Source organism: Vidua macroura, chromosome 25, assembly GCF_024509145.1.
Source record: "Vidua macroura isolate BioBank_ID:100142 chromosome 25, ASM2450914v1, whole genome shotgun sequence".
NCBI classification, from domain to species: Eukaryota; Metazoa; Chordata; class Aves; order Passeriformes; family Viduidae; genus Vidua; species Vidua macroura.
In genome coordinates this window covers 5,634,653-5,651,867 of record NC_071595.1, presented here as the reverse complement: position 1 = coordinate 5,651,867, position 17,215 = coordinate 5,634,653, and the positions used below count along the sequence as shown (strand labels likewise).

The 17,215-nt window shown below is 63.9% G+C and overlaps 1 protein-coding gene across 1 annotated transcript in view; it reads right to left on the bottom strand.

The window, feature by feature from the left end:
• Positions 1-14,064, bottom strand: part of FOXO6 (forkhead box O6) — a 34,817-nt gene extending 20,753 nt beyond the window's left edge. Inside the window, exon 1 of the mRNA XM_053998980.1 lies at positions 12,973-14,064. Coding sequence (XP_053854955.1) covers positions 12,973-13,401 — 429 coding nt within the window. The 5' untranslated portion in view covers positions 13,402-14,064. The remainder of the gene's footprint in view (positions 1-12,972) is intronic.
• Between the last annotated feature and the right edge of the window lie 3,151 nt (positions 14,065-17,215).

Sequence of the window (17,215 nt, the reverse complement as noted above, 5' to 3'; positions counted from 1 at the left end):
TTTTGCGGCTGCTCTCTTCCCTGGCAGCGGGAGGGGGGTCTCCCCTGCATCCGTCTGGCAGCTCAGCCCCTGTCGCCACGGGGGCATTAGCACCAGAGCTGCAGGGAGCTCCCCGGGGAGAAGTAAGTGGATCAAAGGGTTTTAGCAGCAGACGGCTCCCAGACAAATCTGGATCGTCTTCAAGGCAGCCACTTGCGGCTACAAATGCACTTTCTGCCTGCAGCTCCCCAGCCAAAAGTTTCACACCGGCTTTAGCGCGTTTAACCCCTCGCTGCTCCCGACCCCGCAGCCACATCCCGGCTGGATGGGACCCGCCCGGGAGCAAATCCAGCTCTGCAGGAAGAGCTGCATTTGAGCAGGGACCTCCTAAAAAATGGGGTGTTCTGAGCCAGGCAGCGAAACCAGCTTAGTCTCCCATCCCTGGCACAGTGACAAGGGGGACACTGAGGCACAGGGGTGGGGGAGCAGCAGGGCAGTGGTCCCGGGGGTAGCTGCTCTCCATCCCCTGCCTGTGTCACCCCCAACCCCTGGCAGTCTTGCAGGTGACAAACACCCCCTCTGTCCCACCCCAGTGCCCTGGCCAGCCTATGCCCCCACCCACAGCACCCCCAAAGCCATGCTGGGAGGAACTGGGGGGAGCAGGGCGGGGAGAGGCTCTGCTGGAGTCTGCTGCCATCAATTATTCAGGGCACGAGGATAATTGCTGGAGCCCCCAGTTCACTCTCCCCATGCAGGAGCAGGACTTGGGCTGTGGGGAGGGCTGGGGACAGGAAGGAGGGGTCCAGGCACCACTGCTGGCCCTGTGTCCCCAGGGTTGTGCCACCACGGGGTGCCTCAGTGAGGCAGGAGGGGACCCCAGGCATCTGTCCCCTGCTGAGGAGCCACCTCAGCATCTCGGCTGGGGTGGTCCTGCCCCAGATCCCTGCAGCTGGGTACCTTACTGGGACCCTGTTGGTTAAACTGGGAGCTTTGGGGAGCCAGACTGGGCCCCCTGCAAGCAGATCCTTCCCAGCCCTGCACCCCACACTGCACAGTCCATACCCCAAATCTCCCAGCTCTGCACCCCACACCGCGCAGTCCTGCACCCCAAATGTGCCAGCCTTGCACCCCACACTGCACAGTCCATACCCCAAATGTGCCAGCCTTGCACCCCACACTGCACAGTCCATACCCCAAATGTGCCAGCCCTGCACCCCACACTGCACAGTCCATACCCCAAATCTCCCGGCTCTGCACCCCACACCGCGCAGTCCTGCACCCCAAATCTGCCAGGCCTCCATCCCACAGTCCTGCACCCCAAATCTCCCAGCCCTGCACCCCACACTGCGCAGTCCATACCCCAAATGTGCCAGCCCTGCACCCCACACTGCACAGTCCATACCCCAAATGTGCCAGCCCTGCACCCCACACTGCACAGTCCATACCCCAAATGTGCCAGCCCTGCACCCCACACTGCACAGTCCATACCCCAAATGTGCCAGCCCTGCACCCCACACTGCACAGTCCATACCCCAAATGTGCCAGCCCTGCACCCCACACTGCGCAGTCCATACCCCAAATGTGCCAGCCCTGCACCCCACACTGCACAGTCCATACCCCAAATGTGCCAGCCCTGCACCCCAGCCTTCCCACAGCACTGCACCCCACATGGGCACAGAGAGGTGTCCCTGACCTCGGGGACGGGCACAGAGGTACCTGCCCAGACCCCATCCTGGTGGTAACCCCATGTCCCCCCACAGTGGGTCCCCACCTCACAGCCCCCCAGTCAGTGACAGTCTCAGCACTGGCACGGGGGCCTGGCAGGAGCCTCCTGTTCCTTGGCTGGTGCACTCAGGCTCCAGGATGAAGGGGAAACAGGAGAGGGTCAGCCAAAAAATCTGCACGGCGGGGGGGGGGGGGGGGAAAAGCAGATCCTGCTGGGATCCCAGAACTGCCTGGCCTGGAACGGGCAATGGGAAATCTCAGCCAGGAAGTCCTGGCACGTGGGAGGACACCTGAGAACATGCTGCTGGGAATCTGGGAATGTGGGAATCCGGGAATCCTCACCCCATGGCAGCAAGGAACAGCACTGCACCCGCAGAGCCATCCAGGATCCATCCCAACTACTGCCACTGGTGTGCATTGGCCGGGGCTCAGGGCTTCCCTCAGTGACACAGTGACACCCCAGGCTTCCCCCAGTGACACCCCATAACCCAGAGAGCACTGGGGGCCGGGAGGCAGAGCCAAGCACATCAGGATTTGTGGGCACAGAGTCCCAGCAAAAGAGCGTCCCAGTGCTCAGAGTGCACTGGGCTGACTGGGAAACCCCCCGAGGGGCAGGTAGCAGTGCCCCAGTCTCGACTCCAAGGTGTGGAGCTCTCCCAGGAGCAGATGTGTGGGGCAGAGGCAGTGGGGGCGGGTATGGGGGCAAGCACAGGGGGTTTTCTCTGTGTGGGGGTTCAGGGGGCACAGGATGGCAGGAAGGGCATGGGGGAGGGAGTCCAGGCAGGTGGGGTGCAGGCTGCAGGGTTTGGGGGCAGCATGCAGGGTAGAGTGTGCAGGTTTTGGGGAGCAGGGAGCAGAGATCAGGGAGCACAATGCATGCTGAAGGGAGGAGAGGGCAGTTCTGGGGTGCACAAGTGAAGGTTTGGGGAGCAGAGTGAGGGGTGCATGGCATGGGGAGCAGGTGCAGGACTGGGTGCAGGCTTTGGGGAGCAGAATGAGGGGTGCAGGATGCACATTCTGGGGTGCAGAGTGTGGGGAGCAAGGCACGGAGCGCAGGGTGAAGGATTAGGTCTGCAGGTTTGGGGAGCAGAGTGGGGGGTGCACGGCATGGGGAGCAGGTGCAGGATAGAGGGTGCAGATTTTGGGGAGCAGAGTGGGGGATGCCAGGTGCAGTTTTTGGGGTGCAGGGTGGCAGCCTGGCACAGCACAGCCCTGCAGGGAAGCTCATGCCAACAACGCAGCCCCTGTGTGCCTGGGGCTGACATTCCTGCCGCTCCCAGCTATGCCCCCCACACCCCACACCCCACCCTCCCGCTCCCCACTGCTGCAAGGCCGTGGGTGCCCAGGCCTGCCCCGCCATGCCCGGGCACGCTGTGGTGCCCTGCCAGCCCTGCTGCTGCGTGCCAAGCCTGGCACAGCTCCCTGCTGCCGCTGCGCCCGCCCCAGCCACGTCTCCAGCTGCCTGGCACCCTGTCCCCAGCCCCTGCCCCATGCCACCTGCCTGGCACCCTGTCCCCAGCCCCTGCCCCATGCCACCTGCCTGCCACCCTGTCCCCAGCCCCTGCCCCATGCCACCTGCCTGGCCCTGCTCCCCAGGGCTGCCCGTGTGGCTCTGCCCAGCGCTGCTGCCGGAACGTGAGGCACAAAGGGCACAACCGCGAGGACACGGTGGGTGCCAGGGCTTGGGTGGGCACTGGGTGGTCCCCACACGTGGGCAGAGGGTTTACATCCCCAGGGAAAGGGTAGCACAGGGAGGAACTCAGCATCCTCTGCCTGGTACCCGCAGTGCCGGGGACACGCTGCCACAGGAGTCAGCCGGGAGCTGCCATCCTGTTTTTCCTTAAAAACATGAAATCCAGTGGGAAGAGGAGCTATCCCCCAGTCCCACAGTCAGCTCCTGCCTTTCACCTGTGAACTCCACTGCCACACACACCTTCACCACACGGCATCATCCCAACAGGACCCGAAATTAATCCCTGCGACAGAACAGAGCCGATTTTAACAAGCAGCGCCATCACTGCGTTACACCTCGGCAAGGGTGTGAGCAGAAACCCTGAAAAAGAGACTCCTTGTCTTGGTTTTTTTTTGTTTTCCCTTCAGCTCACAGGTAATAGCCAGGAATGGGCAAAACCTCTTTTAATGGACTCTTAATAATGCTGTAATTTCCCTTTGCACGGAAAGTTTTCCAAACAGTCAAATATTCAAAACAAAGCAATGATTGTTCCTATTAGCATTAAATTCTACTCTGGGAGAGAGAATAAATCAAGCAAGGGGATTCAATTCAAAACAGAACTATAAAAAATCCAATAATGATTTTTTAATATTAATAAGAAAAATATATTGTTATGCACCCTTAGCATTTAAACTTCTAATCCAATCAGCACAAAGTGCAGAGATAAATCACAGCCACGGAGGAGAAGGGAACAACCATCAAGCAGACAGCAATAAAATGCTGTCTTACATCCCTGGGACAGGCATAGGTTTGACAGTCTGGGAAAAAAAAGCCAAAATTTATAAGTCTGTCACTCCACGAGCTTGTGAATCCCTGCCCTGCATCCCGCACACACATTGCACCTGAGGCAGGGAGGCGAAGCTGGCTCTGGATGCAGGGACGAGATGATGGCCGCTGTCCCTGCCGCCCAAACCTGGCGTGGCTGGGCAGAGACGGGCACCTGCCCATCTTCATCCTGCTGGAACCCACTCCCAGCAGCCAGCAGAGCTCCAGCCGGCTGTGCCGTGGGATGGGACAGCTCCCAGTGCCCTGCAGCCACCGCAGGAAGCAGCCACTGCTAAAGGAGGTCACGGCAGGGTCCTAAGCACGTCGCAGTCCTGCTCTCCCTGGCTCTCCCGTCGCTGGATGTTCCTAACCCTGCACTATCAAACACATCCAACTCCGACTGGGAGTGGTGCCCACTCCCCCAGCATCCACAGATGCCAGTCTGGGCCAGGGGTGTCCCCACTGCCATCCCTGCGCGGGGATGCCGGGCAGCCCTTCCCATCTGCTGGCAGTGCCCAAAAGCGCGTGGCCGTGTGCGCTCCCGCACATCCCTGCGGGGCCGGGAGATGCCCCGGCCTTTGCCAGGGTCACAGTGCGGGAATGACCCGGCCAGGCTTCCCACGGCTCCCGCCGTGCCAGGCTCCCCGCGGCCGCTGCCGTGCCATCCCCACTGAACTCGTTACGGACAATGGCACCGGCATCCAGCCGGGCTCCGCTCCCGCATTTATCGGCTCCGGCGGCCGCTGCGCCGCCACAGGGGCCAGCAGCGAGCCGGGACGAGCGGCGAAATGCCACGCAAGGCGTTCAGAAAGCCTCAGCTCCCCCTGGGTTCCCCCAAACCCCGAAGCTCGGTGCTCCTGCCGACAGCAGCGCCGTGCGAGGGGAGGGAAATGCCGAGCACCTGCAGCCGGCGGCCCCAGCCATGCGACAGCCGAGGACAAAAGCCATCTCAGCCATGCAGGGAGTTCCCGGCCGTCTGGCAAACTGCTGACGCCACCAAGCAGGGCGAGAGGGCGTTTGGGGACAGGGGGCCGGACACGCTGCTCCTGCTCGGGAGCACCCGGAGCCTCATCCCCGCCGGCTCCCAGCTGCTGAGCTCCTGGGAGAGGCTGGGGAGGGGGGAGAGGATTAATCACACCTATTACAAGTCCAAACCTGACACATTCTGGGGCGTTTCTGCTCCGTGTTCCCTTCAGATGGTTTGGGCAGAGGGTTGGGGAGCAGGTGCCAGGCTCATCTGCAGGCTCCCAGCCTGGCACTGCATGGGTGCCAATGGCACCCCGTCCTAGGGTAGGAAAGCTGCCCCAGCGCCCTCCTGGCACCGTGCAATGTATTTTAAGGAAAAAAACAGGGCTGAGGTGGGCACACATCCTCGGCCCAGCCTGATGGATGCACTGAGAGCATCGGGCTCATGGGCTGCTTCAGCCAGAGGGTGGCCTGCAGGCTCAGCCCTCCTGTGGGGCCCGGGGAGAACCCACATCCTACCACCCCCACATTGCCCTGTCACTCCTCCGAGTCTGGCTGCTGGAGGAGATGCCAGCGACCCCTGGGGCAGCACAGTCACCAGTGGCCAGGACTGGAACGTGCTTGGGGACCTGGAACGTGGGCAGTGCCACCACTGAGAGCAGTGCAAGGCTTTCCCTTGGGGCTCCCAGCAGGACCCGGCACCCTGGCACGCAGCACCCATCCCCTGCGCATTCCCTGGGGGCCCCGGCAGCGCCTGGGCTGGGCACGGAGCTGGCACAGCCCCACGAATGCCCGTCTCCTCCACACCCCGGGGCTGGCCTGGCTGCAGCCTCCTCCCAGTCCCGCAGGAGATGAGCCAGACTCCCGGGGAGACACCACGGCTGCCCCGAGGAGGGCGAGGCAGCGGGCAGTGCCAGGCTGCCCGGGTTCCCCGAGGGGCTGTGGGGACCAGGATGTGCTTCCCAGGGGTCGCTCAGAGCCTGACCAGAGCTACCCCCATGGGGCAGGCGAGCAAAGGGGGTTTTGGGGAGAGGTGGGGGTGAACTTTTGAACCCACAGGCAGGAGATCAGTGCATTACCTTAAGGCGAGTTAAAAATAACCGTCTCGTCTCTCGAAATGAGCCTGTCTGCAATTACAGCTTGGCATGTCTGCTCCGGAGCGTCCCCGTGCTGGCACCGCGCCAGGCGCCTGCCAACAGCCCTTGCCTTTCTTCTCCTCCGTGCCACTGCCTCTTTTATTTCTGGGGGGGTGTTTTGTGTGGTTTTGAATCGGTGGGGCTTTACTTGCCCCCGTCCCAAGTACATCAAAGGTGGCTGCTCAGTGCCCCAGCCTGGGTCACACACAGCCTTCAAAAGCCCCCAGTGCCTGCGCCCCAAAGCACAGTCACCTTGTGTCCCCAAGGACATACTGCCCCCAAGGTCCCCGAGGACAGGGGGACACTGCCACCAGCCCACGCTGCCAGGAGGGAGGTGCAGCAGTCACCAGGAGCCAGCCTGAGGTGTTGGAGGGTCCCTCCCGTGCTGCCCTGGCACACCTGACGTGCATCCTCCCGCAGGGCGTGGGCTGAGCGCGTGTGGGGAGCCTGGCACAGCCCGGGCACAGGCACAGGGACACACGAGGGAACACACGAGGGAACACATGAGGGAACACGTGCCCAGAGAGACTGCAGGTGCCTGGCAGCATCACTGCCTGCACCCCCTGGGATCTGCCCAGCCCCACGGACAGGTGTCTGTCAGCACCAGGGGACCCGGTGCTCCGGGTGGAGCCATCCCACTGCCAGCATCCTGGGCTGTTTGGGAAACCTCCTCAGCCCTACAGGCCCCAGGAAGCAGGAGCTGGGCTGCATCCCTGGCTCAGTGCATACAAAGTGCCACCAACCCCAGTGGAAAAGCCCAAGGGTCACCCCACCCCAAGCCCTGCTGGGCATGGAGGGATGCACAGAGTGGCACCGGGGTCCTGGGGAGGGGAAAACTGAGTCCCTTGCTGGCAAAGTGGACACCAGCCACACAGACCCCAGTATCAGCCCCATTCTGCTGCTGACACCCACCCCACAGGACAGCAGCAGTCCCAGGGGTGGACGTCTCCTAGTGGAAGTTGTCTCTGCCCATGGCAGGGGGTTGGAACAAGATGATCTTCAAGTCCAAACCAGTCTGATTGTGATTCTATGACACCTCCCAGCAGGCAGCAGCTGGGGATGCCCCGGGATGCTGGAGCATCCCTGCTGGAAGGGAAGGAACCAGCCTGCCTTGGGGGTCCCCGGGCTCCCCGCCCAGCACCGGGTGCCTCCTCCTCCTCCTCCTCCTCCTCCTCCTCCCTGCAGCGGGTGAAAGCGAGCTTTGTGCCGGGGCTTTCAGTTCCCCTGGCTGGCACCCGGCCAAGGCACCACATAATAATGAACAGATGCTGTCCAAAATGAGCCTCAGCGGCAGCCAGGCGAGCCTCCGCGTGTCCTTCCGTAACCCAAAGTGCCTTTCACCTCGGCACTAATCAGGCACCTTCGCTGGGAGCCGGCAAGTGTCGGGATAATTAAAAGTAATGTGAGCCGGGAGCAGGGAGCCGTGCTGGGTGCAGGGACAGGGGGCAGCTGCCTCCCCACAGACAGGGTCGGGGTGCAGTGGGGTGTCAGGGTGAGGGGAGACCCACACCCAGCTCCAGAGCATCCCCCTGGGGAGACCCAAGGACACAGTGGCTGTGAGGCCTGGGATGGACCCCAGGGATGGAGGGGGCAGCCTGGGGATGGGGGTCCAACCATGCCCAGACCCTGTTGATGCATGGGGAGGGGACATTCACCCCCTTCCCGTCAATTCCCTGCAAGGACCCAGAGGTGACAGGTGTCCAACCCCACTCCTTCAGCACCAAGGGCCTCCCACTGCCAGCAGCATTCCAGGGAGGGAAGCCTGGCCAAGGAGCCCCAGCTCACTCCCAAAACACACCTGGCCCGACCCACAGCCTCCCCCAAAAAAAAAATATTTACAAGGCTTTTTAATCACAAAATCCATTTTCTAGCCCAGGATGCTGGTCCTCCTCCCACCCCAGCACCAGGAAACAGAGGAAGGGATGCACACAGGGATCCAGGGGGAAGGATGGTGAGAATGCCAGGCTGCAAGCGCTCTTCTAGTCCACAGGATCTTAACTGTAGTTTATATTCCAGTGGTTATTAAAAATAAAGGGGGGAGTAGGGGGAGGAAGCTAAGAGCAGAGCAAGCTGTTCATTTGGAGCCTTTCCCTGGGGTTTAATAAAGCCCCACTCGCTTCTGTAGTATCATTTTTATGCTATCATAAAGCCGGACCATTTAGCAGGTTTGTGTTACTTCAGCAGTTAGCGCTGCATGAGAAGTGATTCCAGAAGAAGGGAGAGAGGGAGAAAAGAAAAAATTAGAAGATGAAAACCTCCAAAAGGGGAGAGCAAAATGAGGTGGGAAGGAGGAAAGGGGATTCCTCCCAGCCACAGCAGCAGCAGCACTGCAGCACATCGGGGGATGTGAGTGGGCTCCACCATCCCTGGGCGAAGCTGGGGACAGCTGGGGAGACCCCGCTGCAGACCCGTGGTACTGAAGGGTCAGAGACCCCAGCCCAGCATCCAGAGGGACCCTGCCTGCGATGGGAAAGGGCTGTGGGGGTCCCCTCACACAGGGGCATCCCGGCGGTGTTGCACCTGTGGGGACAGGAGAGCCAGGGTGGCTTATCCAGGAGCGGTGTGGAGCTGGAGCAGAGGGGTTCCCCGAGGTGAAGGAGCCCGCAGCTCCCCCAGCCCTGCTTGCTCCTGGGGCTGACCAGGCTCTCCCAGCCCCTCTGCTCCCAGCCCAGGGCAGCCCAACGGGCAGCATCGGGCTCTCCGTGCCGCTGGAAGAATCTCCTTATATGGCGAGGATGGGATAAATGACCGAGCTGAGCCCGGCCAAAGTGCCCCAAGGGGAGCCCTGAGCGGCCAGCCCGCACTCAGCCGGGCTCCCGGGGCCGTGCCCGCCCCGAGCCGGGCGCTACCCGCACTGCTAATCCAGCACAAACGGGAGCCAGCCTGATGTGCACCCCCAGAGGCAGGTCACCCCATCCTCCCCGCGACTGCCCCCTTCACTGCTGTGCCACCCCCAGAGGCAGCGCCCACGGCCTCGTGGCTCTCGGGCTGCCCTCCCTGAGGGGAGAGCCATCCCCATCGGTCCCAGGCGCTGGGTTGGAGCCTCTCCAGCCACACTGGGCAAGGCTCCAGAGGCACTGTCCCCATCCAAGAGGGGAAGGGCAGGGGGTGGCACCAGTGAGAGAGCCACAGAGCCAGGAGCTGCTCCCTGGAAGGATCCTCCGGGGTGCCCAGCGGGACTCTCCCCCTTGGCCATAGCTCAGGGGTTCACAGAGCAGCCGGGAGGGGAAGCAGCCTGGTACCCCAAACCCCCAAATCCTTGAGCAGCAGTGAGAACTCTGACCACGCTGCCACTCACACACCATTTCCACACCTTTTTCTGCCTTTTCTCATTTCTGTTCTGCCCTGCAGGAGGACGGTGGCACTTGGCAGGGGGGTGTCTCTGCATGGCAGCCCCCAGCAGTCCTGGCCCCCATGCCAGGCACAGCCACCACGCTACCGACCCGGCAATATAAACGAGGAGGAGGTGGAGGGAAGGCTGAGAAATTAAGGTTTTCAGTGCTGTCAGAGCCGCATCAAACAGGCATCCACCGGCTGATGGCTTGATTGTTATATTTTGGATGTCAAACCGGAGCAAGCCGAACCCTTTAAAATGCATCAGCGCCGCTGCCTTTCTGACGGAGGGTGTTGGTTTCCCATTAACAAGAGGAAAGCGTGAGCTGGAGCAGAAAACTTCAAGCGCTTTGGAATTGATAAAATAACAACTCCCTAATTAAGCAGAACTGTCAGTCAGCGGGCACCCGCTGCCCTGCATCGGGGAGCAGCAGCAGCAGCTCCAGCTCCCAGTGCACAAGCCCAACAAGCCAGCTCAGCCCATGGGGGATGCACTTCCCAAGGATCAGCAGCCAGAGCATCCCCCCTGAGCTCCCCAGCAGACCCAGACAGGTCCTGGTCCTGGTCCCAGGCTGGGCATGGCCGAGGTTTTTGGGTTCTGTCCCTCAGTCTGCCTCACCATGAATGATGTGGCTGCCCCTGGATCCCTGGGAGTGTCCGAGGCCAGGTGGAACGGGGCTTGGAGCAACCTGGGATAGTGGAAGGTGTCCCTGGTCGTGGCAGGGGGTGGAATGGGATGAGCTTTGGGGTCCCTTCCCACCCAAACCATTCCGAGATTCTATGATTTTATGAAACCATGTAATGCAATGCGCAGCCTGGTGGGGAAGGAGAGGCCTGACCCCAAAATGCAACTCCTGCCAACAGCCTTCCCTTTCAAGAGACAACCACCAGCCTGGGGCACACGTTCCTAATGGACACATCAGACACCACAGCCAGCTGCACGTTCAGCATCCCCACTGCCAGCTGGATGCAGGGAGGGGTCCACCTGGGAAGGTCCCTCCAGTGCTGGCACAAGGTAGAGAGGGTTTGGAGAAGTCAAGAGTGGGATTTGAAGGGTTCAAGGCCAGGTTGAACGTAGATCTGGGCACCCTGGTCTAGCGGAAGGTGTCCCTGCCCATGGCAGGGGGTGGGATGAGATGAGCTTTAAGGTCCCTTCCAACCCAAAGCATTCCATGATCCTATAAAGTCCTGCCAGAGCAGCAGCACAGCCGATGCCTGTGGGCACGCTGGGCCCTCAGACCCCACCATCCTGCTCTGTCCAGCACGGAGAGGCTGTGAAAGAACCAACCAAAGAAGCAGCCGAGACCTCCCTCCAACTCTGGCAGTGAAAAGCTGAAGCCCTGCCATGCTTCTCCCACGCCTGGGGCCACAGGGAAAACCGACTGCCCAGCGCCCTGGGGACACCCAGAGGAGGGGACACCGAGGGGGCACTGGGGCAGGGGACAGCCAGGAGGGACCACGGGCTGTGGGGAAGGTGTTTAACCCCTGACATGCTGGTGTCTGATGAAACCACCATGCAAAGAGGGTCTCTGCTTCTCACTCAGGCTGTTCCCAGCCCTCGCAGTGCCAGCCCCAGCTGGGCACTGGGCACTTGCAACAGCAGGAGAGGCTCCAGGGCATCCCTGGGTGGGCAGAGCACTTCAGGGGACACCCCTCAGTCCAGCTGGGGGGTTCAAATCCCAGTGCAAACCAGGGGGCAAGGGAGGCTGCCAGGAGGGAAGCAGCCCCAGCAGTGCAGCCCAGGCAGCAGAGCCTCCTGCCCACAGCCCAGGAAGAGCCACGGCAGAGGAGCTCCAAGCCAGAGGTGGGCCAGGAAACGGGAGAGCACCCCATGATGGGATGCACACAGGGGAGCCCACCTGAGCTACCGGACCCTGAAAATGACCCTGGTGTCCAACAGCAGCTGGACTCTGAGCCTGTCCTCCCCCCTTGCACACCACGCCATGTGAAGCCCCCAGTGACACGTGTGACTGCCTGGGAATCCCTTCACTCCTCATCCCAGCCCTGCCAGCCCCCTGACACATCTCCAGACCCCATCAGTGCATGTCCCCTGCTGTCCCCATGGTGTGGGAGCATTGAGAGACCCTTTTTCCCCAGGGCTGTGCAAAAAAAGGGTCTCTCAATGGCCAGGTGGAGGTTGGAGAGGCATCCACCTCCTGCCACCTCCACAGCCCTGGCACCCTTCCCGCACCAGGGGGACACCAGCTGCCCTCAGCCCACTCATCAGGAGTGGGTGCCCAGCCTCCACACAACAGCAGCTCCTGGATACAGGTGCCATATAGTCCAACCCTCCAGCCCCAAAAGAGCCCAGTTTGCACCCAAGAACGACCCCCCGAGGTGGGCTGGATCTAGCTGCCCCCAGCAGAGCCAGGCCACGCGTGCCAGGGCCATTAGGCTGGTGTGGGAGCCCCCGGAGCCTGGTAACACACTAATCACACCGGAGGTGACAGGGCTTAGGGGAGGACTTAAGAGAAACCCGCTCCTTTTTACTGACACCATCTGGACACAGCCGATCTCTTCTCCCTCTTCAGTGCAGAGCCCAGCCAGAGGGGCAGGGGCCGGGGTGACCCCAGACCCAGCACCCTCTGTGCCCTCGCCGCTGCCATGGATCCCCAGCTCGCAGCGACAAGCAGGAAATACTGCCCGCGCCAGGGAATCCTCAGGAGCCCACAGTGCCAGGCGAGCTCAGAGCCGGGGAATGCCAGCTTGGAGCCGCGGGGACCGTGTGCTGCCTGCCTGGTCCCCCGGGAGGGGGACGCGGCCCCGGAGAAGGCGGGGGCTGAGCCAGCGGGGACGCACTGGGTAAAAGCCAGTGTGGAGACAGCTGCTCGGGAGCAGCCCGCCCTCCGGCTGTCCTGCCGGCCACGCCACCGGCACGCGGGGACCCGGCACGGCCGGCGTCCCCACAGGCAGGGCCAGGAGAGCTGTGGCGGTGGGGTTATCGCTCACTGTACCCCGGTGCTTGGGGTATGGCACTCGCTGGCTCACCCAGGGCTGGCTCAGCGGGGAGAGCCGCCCGCGACCCCGCTGCCTGTGGCCATCCCTCGCCCTGACCTCCCGGGGGGGACGGCGGCACCGCTCCGACCCTCAGCCCGAGGCCGGCGGGTGACACAGGGACAAGCTCACCCCGGTTCCAAAACACAACACCACGAAGCACCGGCTCTCCCCAAAACTTGACCGAGCCCTTATCTCCCCAGCTGTGAGGACGGCGGGGATCCCCCCAACCTCCCCGCCAGGACCAAGCTCCGGCTGCCCCGGGAGAAAGCTCCAAGCTCCGGCACACCTTCGGGAGAGAGGGCAAAGTTGCGCTGGGGTTGGGGTCAGGGGGTCAGGTACCTTCCAGCCGGCGGAGCTGTTGCTGTCTCCTTTATCCTTAAAGTAGGGGACGTATCGCACCATCCAGTCGTAGATCTGGGAGAGGGTGAGGCGCTTCTCCGGCGAGCTCTCGATGGCTTTGGTGATGAGGTCGGCGTAGGAGAGGTTGCCCCAGGCGTTGCGCCGGGAGGTCTTGGCCTTGCGGAGCTGCCCCACATCCGCGCCGGGGGGCGGCGGGGGAGCGGCGGCGACTCTGCGCTCCACCGGGGCCGCCGCGTTCTCGGCTCCGTCCCCGCCGGCCGCCAGCGCCGGGGTTCCCCCCGCGCCCCCATCTTCCTCCTCCGCCGCCAAGTCGGGGTGGGGGAGAGGCCAAGTGCAGGAGCGGGGACGGCTCTGCGGCTCGAAATCCGGGTCGATCTCCACCTGATGCGCCTGGAGCTTTTCTTCCATGGTCGCCTCCCCGCTGCCACCCCACAGCCCCCCCCCGGAGTTACGGGCGGTTTCCACCCCAAAAAAAAAAACCCAAACACACAACAAAAAACCCAAAATCTCGAGAGGGAGAGGAGTGCGAAGGCGGGCTCCCTGCCCGGCTGGAGGGGAGAAGGGAAGGAGGAGCCGCTCGCTGCGCGGGTCCTGGCGGGGGGAGCCCCGAGTCCGGGGGAGCCCCGGGTCCGGCGGCTCTACGAGGCGGCTGCGCCCGGCGCCGCGCCGGGACTGCCGAGCCGGGGAACACGCTGCATGGTCCTCGGCCGCCTCTCCAGTTCGGGCCGAAGCGGGGGAGTGTTTTTTGGTTCGGATTTGGTTTTGGTTTGGTTTTTACCAGCCGCGGAGCTCCGGAGCTGTTCCCGGCTCAGTAGCCAGCGGGGCGGCTGCGGGCGGGCAGGGCGCGGGGGCGGCCGCATCCATCGGGCTGGCGGCGCGGTCAGGCAGCAACAGATGAACCGGAGCGAGCGGCGGCGGGCGGCATCCTCGGCCGGGGACCGGCGGGCTCCGGGGCCGGCCGGCGGGGCACCTAAGCGGGGAGAAGCGGGACGGAGATAGCGGGGAGCCCTCGGCGCGGCGGGCGCAGTCTCCCGCGGGCGGCCCGGCGCTAGGTCCGGCGGCGCGGCGGAGCCATGCTGGCGGGCGGCACGCACCTGACAGCGCCGGCGAGGGCGGCGGCGGGCGGCTCCCGCCCCTACGCCCCCCCGCTCCGCTTGAGCGGCCGCGCACCTGCCCGCCGCCGCCGCCGCCGCCGCGCTGCCGCCACGGCGCGGGCGGGCCACATGCTGGGGCGGCCGCGGCTCGCTCGCTCGTTCTCTCGTTCTCTCTCTCGCTCCCTCCTTCCTTCCCTCCCTCCGCCGTGCCCGTTCCCGAATGCGGGCGCCGCCGTGACACAGGGGGAGGGCCCGGAGGGGCGGGGGAAAGGCGGGGGAGGGGAGTGCCCCCGCGCCTCGCGGGGCAGCGGCGGGGCGGGACGGAGCGCAGCGGAGAGCCCCGGCACGGCGCTCCGGCCCCGCGCTGCCCCCGCCCGGCCCGGGCCGCGACCCCCGCCCGGCCCCGCCGCGGCCCCACGTGCGCCCCGGGCGCCCCCCATTGTTGCCCCGGGCCGCCGCCGCCTCCTCATTGGCTGGAGGGGCTCGGCGGCCACGCCCCCCCCGCCCGCTGATTGGATGGGCGCCGGCGGGACGCTCCGCGCGCGGGGGGGATGAATGGGGGGAGCGGCCCCGCCCCGCCGGTGACGTCACGAGTGCCGGCTGCATCCGCGCGTCACCCCGGGCAACGCGGCCGCGCGGCGGGACACGCCCCTTTACTACGGGCCACGCCCCCGCCCGCCTCGGCCACGCCCCCGCGGCGCGGTCGGGGAGACCCCGAGAGGGCCCCGCCCACCGCCGCGCAGCCCCGCCCCCAAGGGACACGCCCCCTTCATGCGGGCCACGCCCCCCGCCCACGTTGGGGGCGATCCCGATCCCGACCCCGATCCCGATCCCCATCCCCATCCCCATCCCGATGACAATCCCGATCCCGACCCCGATCCCAATCCCGACCCCGATGACGATCCCGATGACAATCCCGATCCCGATCCCGACCTCGATGCCAATCCCGATCCCGATCCCGACCTCGATGCCAATCCCGATCCCGATGCCAATCCCGATCCCGATGCCAATCCCGATCCCGATCCCGATCCCGATCCCGATCCCAGTCTCCTCGGGGCCTGTCGTGCCCGCAGCCCGCGGGCCCATCAGCCGGGTGCCTTCCCGGTGCTGTCCCCACGGGCATGCGGTGACCGAGGGCTCGGACCCACCTGGCCCGGCAGGGCGGCAGGACAGCGCTATTTCCTCCGGCTGGGGCGCGCTGCCGGCGCTGCCCAGCCACACGCAGCCCGGCACCCACGAGGGTGCAAACCCCTCGTCGTGCACCCACCCAGCACCCACTGGGGACACTCGCCCGCCCCCTGCATCCACCCCACTGCCTGCACCCCAACGTCCCCCTCCGCACGCATCCGCTGGGGACACACCCCTGGCACTGCACGCACTGGGGACAGAGGTGTCTGCAGCAGCACTGTGTCCCCCACCTTTGTCCCCTCCCCACCACCTCCGGGACCCTCCTGCCTCACGCTGCCCGCTCTGCCCGTCCCCACTGCTGACCCGTGCCTGCCCACCAGCCATGCCTGGGTAACGCTGTCACTGAGCTCCCTGCATCCTTCTGCTCTTTGTCACCCTTGGTGCCACCAGTTGTTCCTGTAACAGCTCTTCCACGCCACAGTCACGTGCAATCCTGTTCCTGCTGCCCCATTCCTGGCCCAAAGGGACGGCCTGAGGTTACCCAAGCAACTGAGGAGCTGATGGTTCCAGCCTGGAAGTGCTCGGCCTGACAGCTCTAATAATATAATAAAGTATAATATAATCTAATAGATACAATATAATGTAATAAATATAATACAATATACAGGCGGGACTTGACAAGTGCTCTGTGTCACAACCCACAGTGCCAGTGACGGCTGCAGAGGCTCCAGCTGGCCCTGGAGGCACATCCCAGCAGCTGGGGCTTGGGTGTGTTCCTTGACCCCCTGCCAGGCAGCTGGGGACCTGCTGGCCAAGCCCCACAGCTCCTGCTGTCACTGGTCTGGGGGGGCTCAGCCAGGCTGGCACCAGAGCAACCCTCAGCAGAGACCTGACCCCAAAATCCCCTGACCCTGAGTGGTGTCCTGTGCCTCCCTCCTCCCCAGAGCATTTCTCCAGGGATCTATCCCAAATTTCTCTCCCCGTGGTTTACACCCATGACCTCCTTCCTCTGCCGTTCCCTCCTCTCTCTGCAGCCTTTTGCCCACTTGGAGCCCAGCGATGTTTTTTCCCTCACTCTTGCCTTTCTCAGTCAAAGCCCTCCCACATTTCTCACCCTCTCTCCCAGCCTTGTTTTCCCAGCCCAGCTCCCCAGGGCCGGGCCGAGCAGAGGGTCCCAGCCTGCAGAGCCCTTCCCGTGGGTGCCTCTCCCTCCTGCTGCTGCTCCCTTCATCCTCTGCTGCAGCAGGTGCCTCTCCCTGCCCTCACCCTCAGCCACCTCACCCCTCGGGGATGGCGCTCAGAGCTCCCTGCCCACGCTGCCGGGTCACCCTGGAGCTTTAGCAGCTCCCAGTGCTGCAGAAACACGCTGGTCTCGCTCACCTGCTGCCTCAGTTTCCCCACCTGTACAGCAGGGCCAGCCCCTCCAGGCAGGCATGGCTGCTGGTGGGGAAGGTGACAGGTTGGACAGCTCTGTGGCTCCTCTCAACCAAAGCTGCTCCCATCCCATCCCTGGCTTGCCCAAGGCTCATCCCTGACCTCCTCACTCATGGGTGCAGAGCAGCGCGTTCCTGGGCGCAGGTGGCCCCATTCCTGCGTGCAAGGCACACCCAGCTCTGGGATGCCCAGAGCGGGAGGGTGAAACCTCTGCCCCCAGCAGAAACACGGGGCTGGCTCAGCCCCACTTCCCGAGCACCTGGGTGATGATCACTCACCCTCCTGGCAGCAGGCAGGAGCATCTCCATCAGCCAGCTGCCCCTTGGAGCTGCAGCCCCGCTGCTCAGCCATGCCCCCGTGGGCACTGACAGGCCAGGGGGCAGAGCTGGGGGGCACCAAAATGCCACCTCTGTCCCCCACACCCCAGGGTCCCCCCGCTCCCAGCTGCACGATCCCAGATGCCAGGTGGGGCTCTGTGGGGTAACACCTGGAACTTCAGGGATCTTTCTGAGTCAATACCCTCCTACACCTCTCACCTGCAGCTCCAGCCCTGCTTTTCCAGGGCT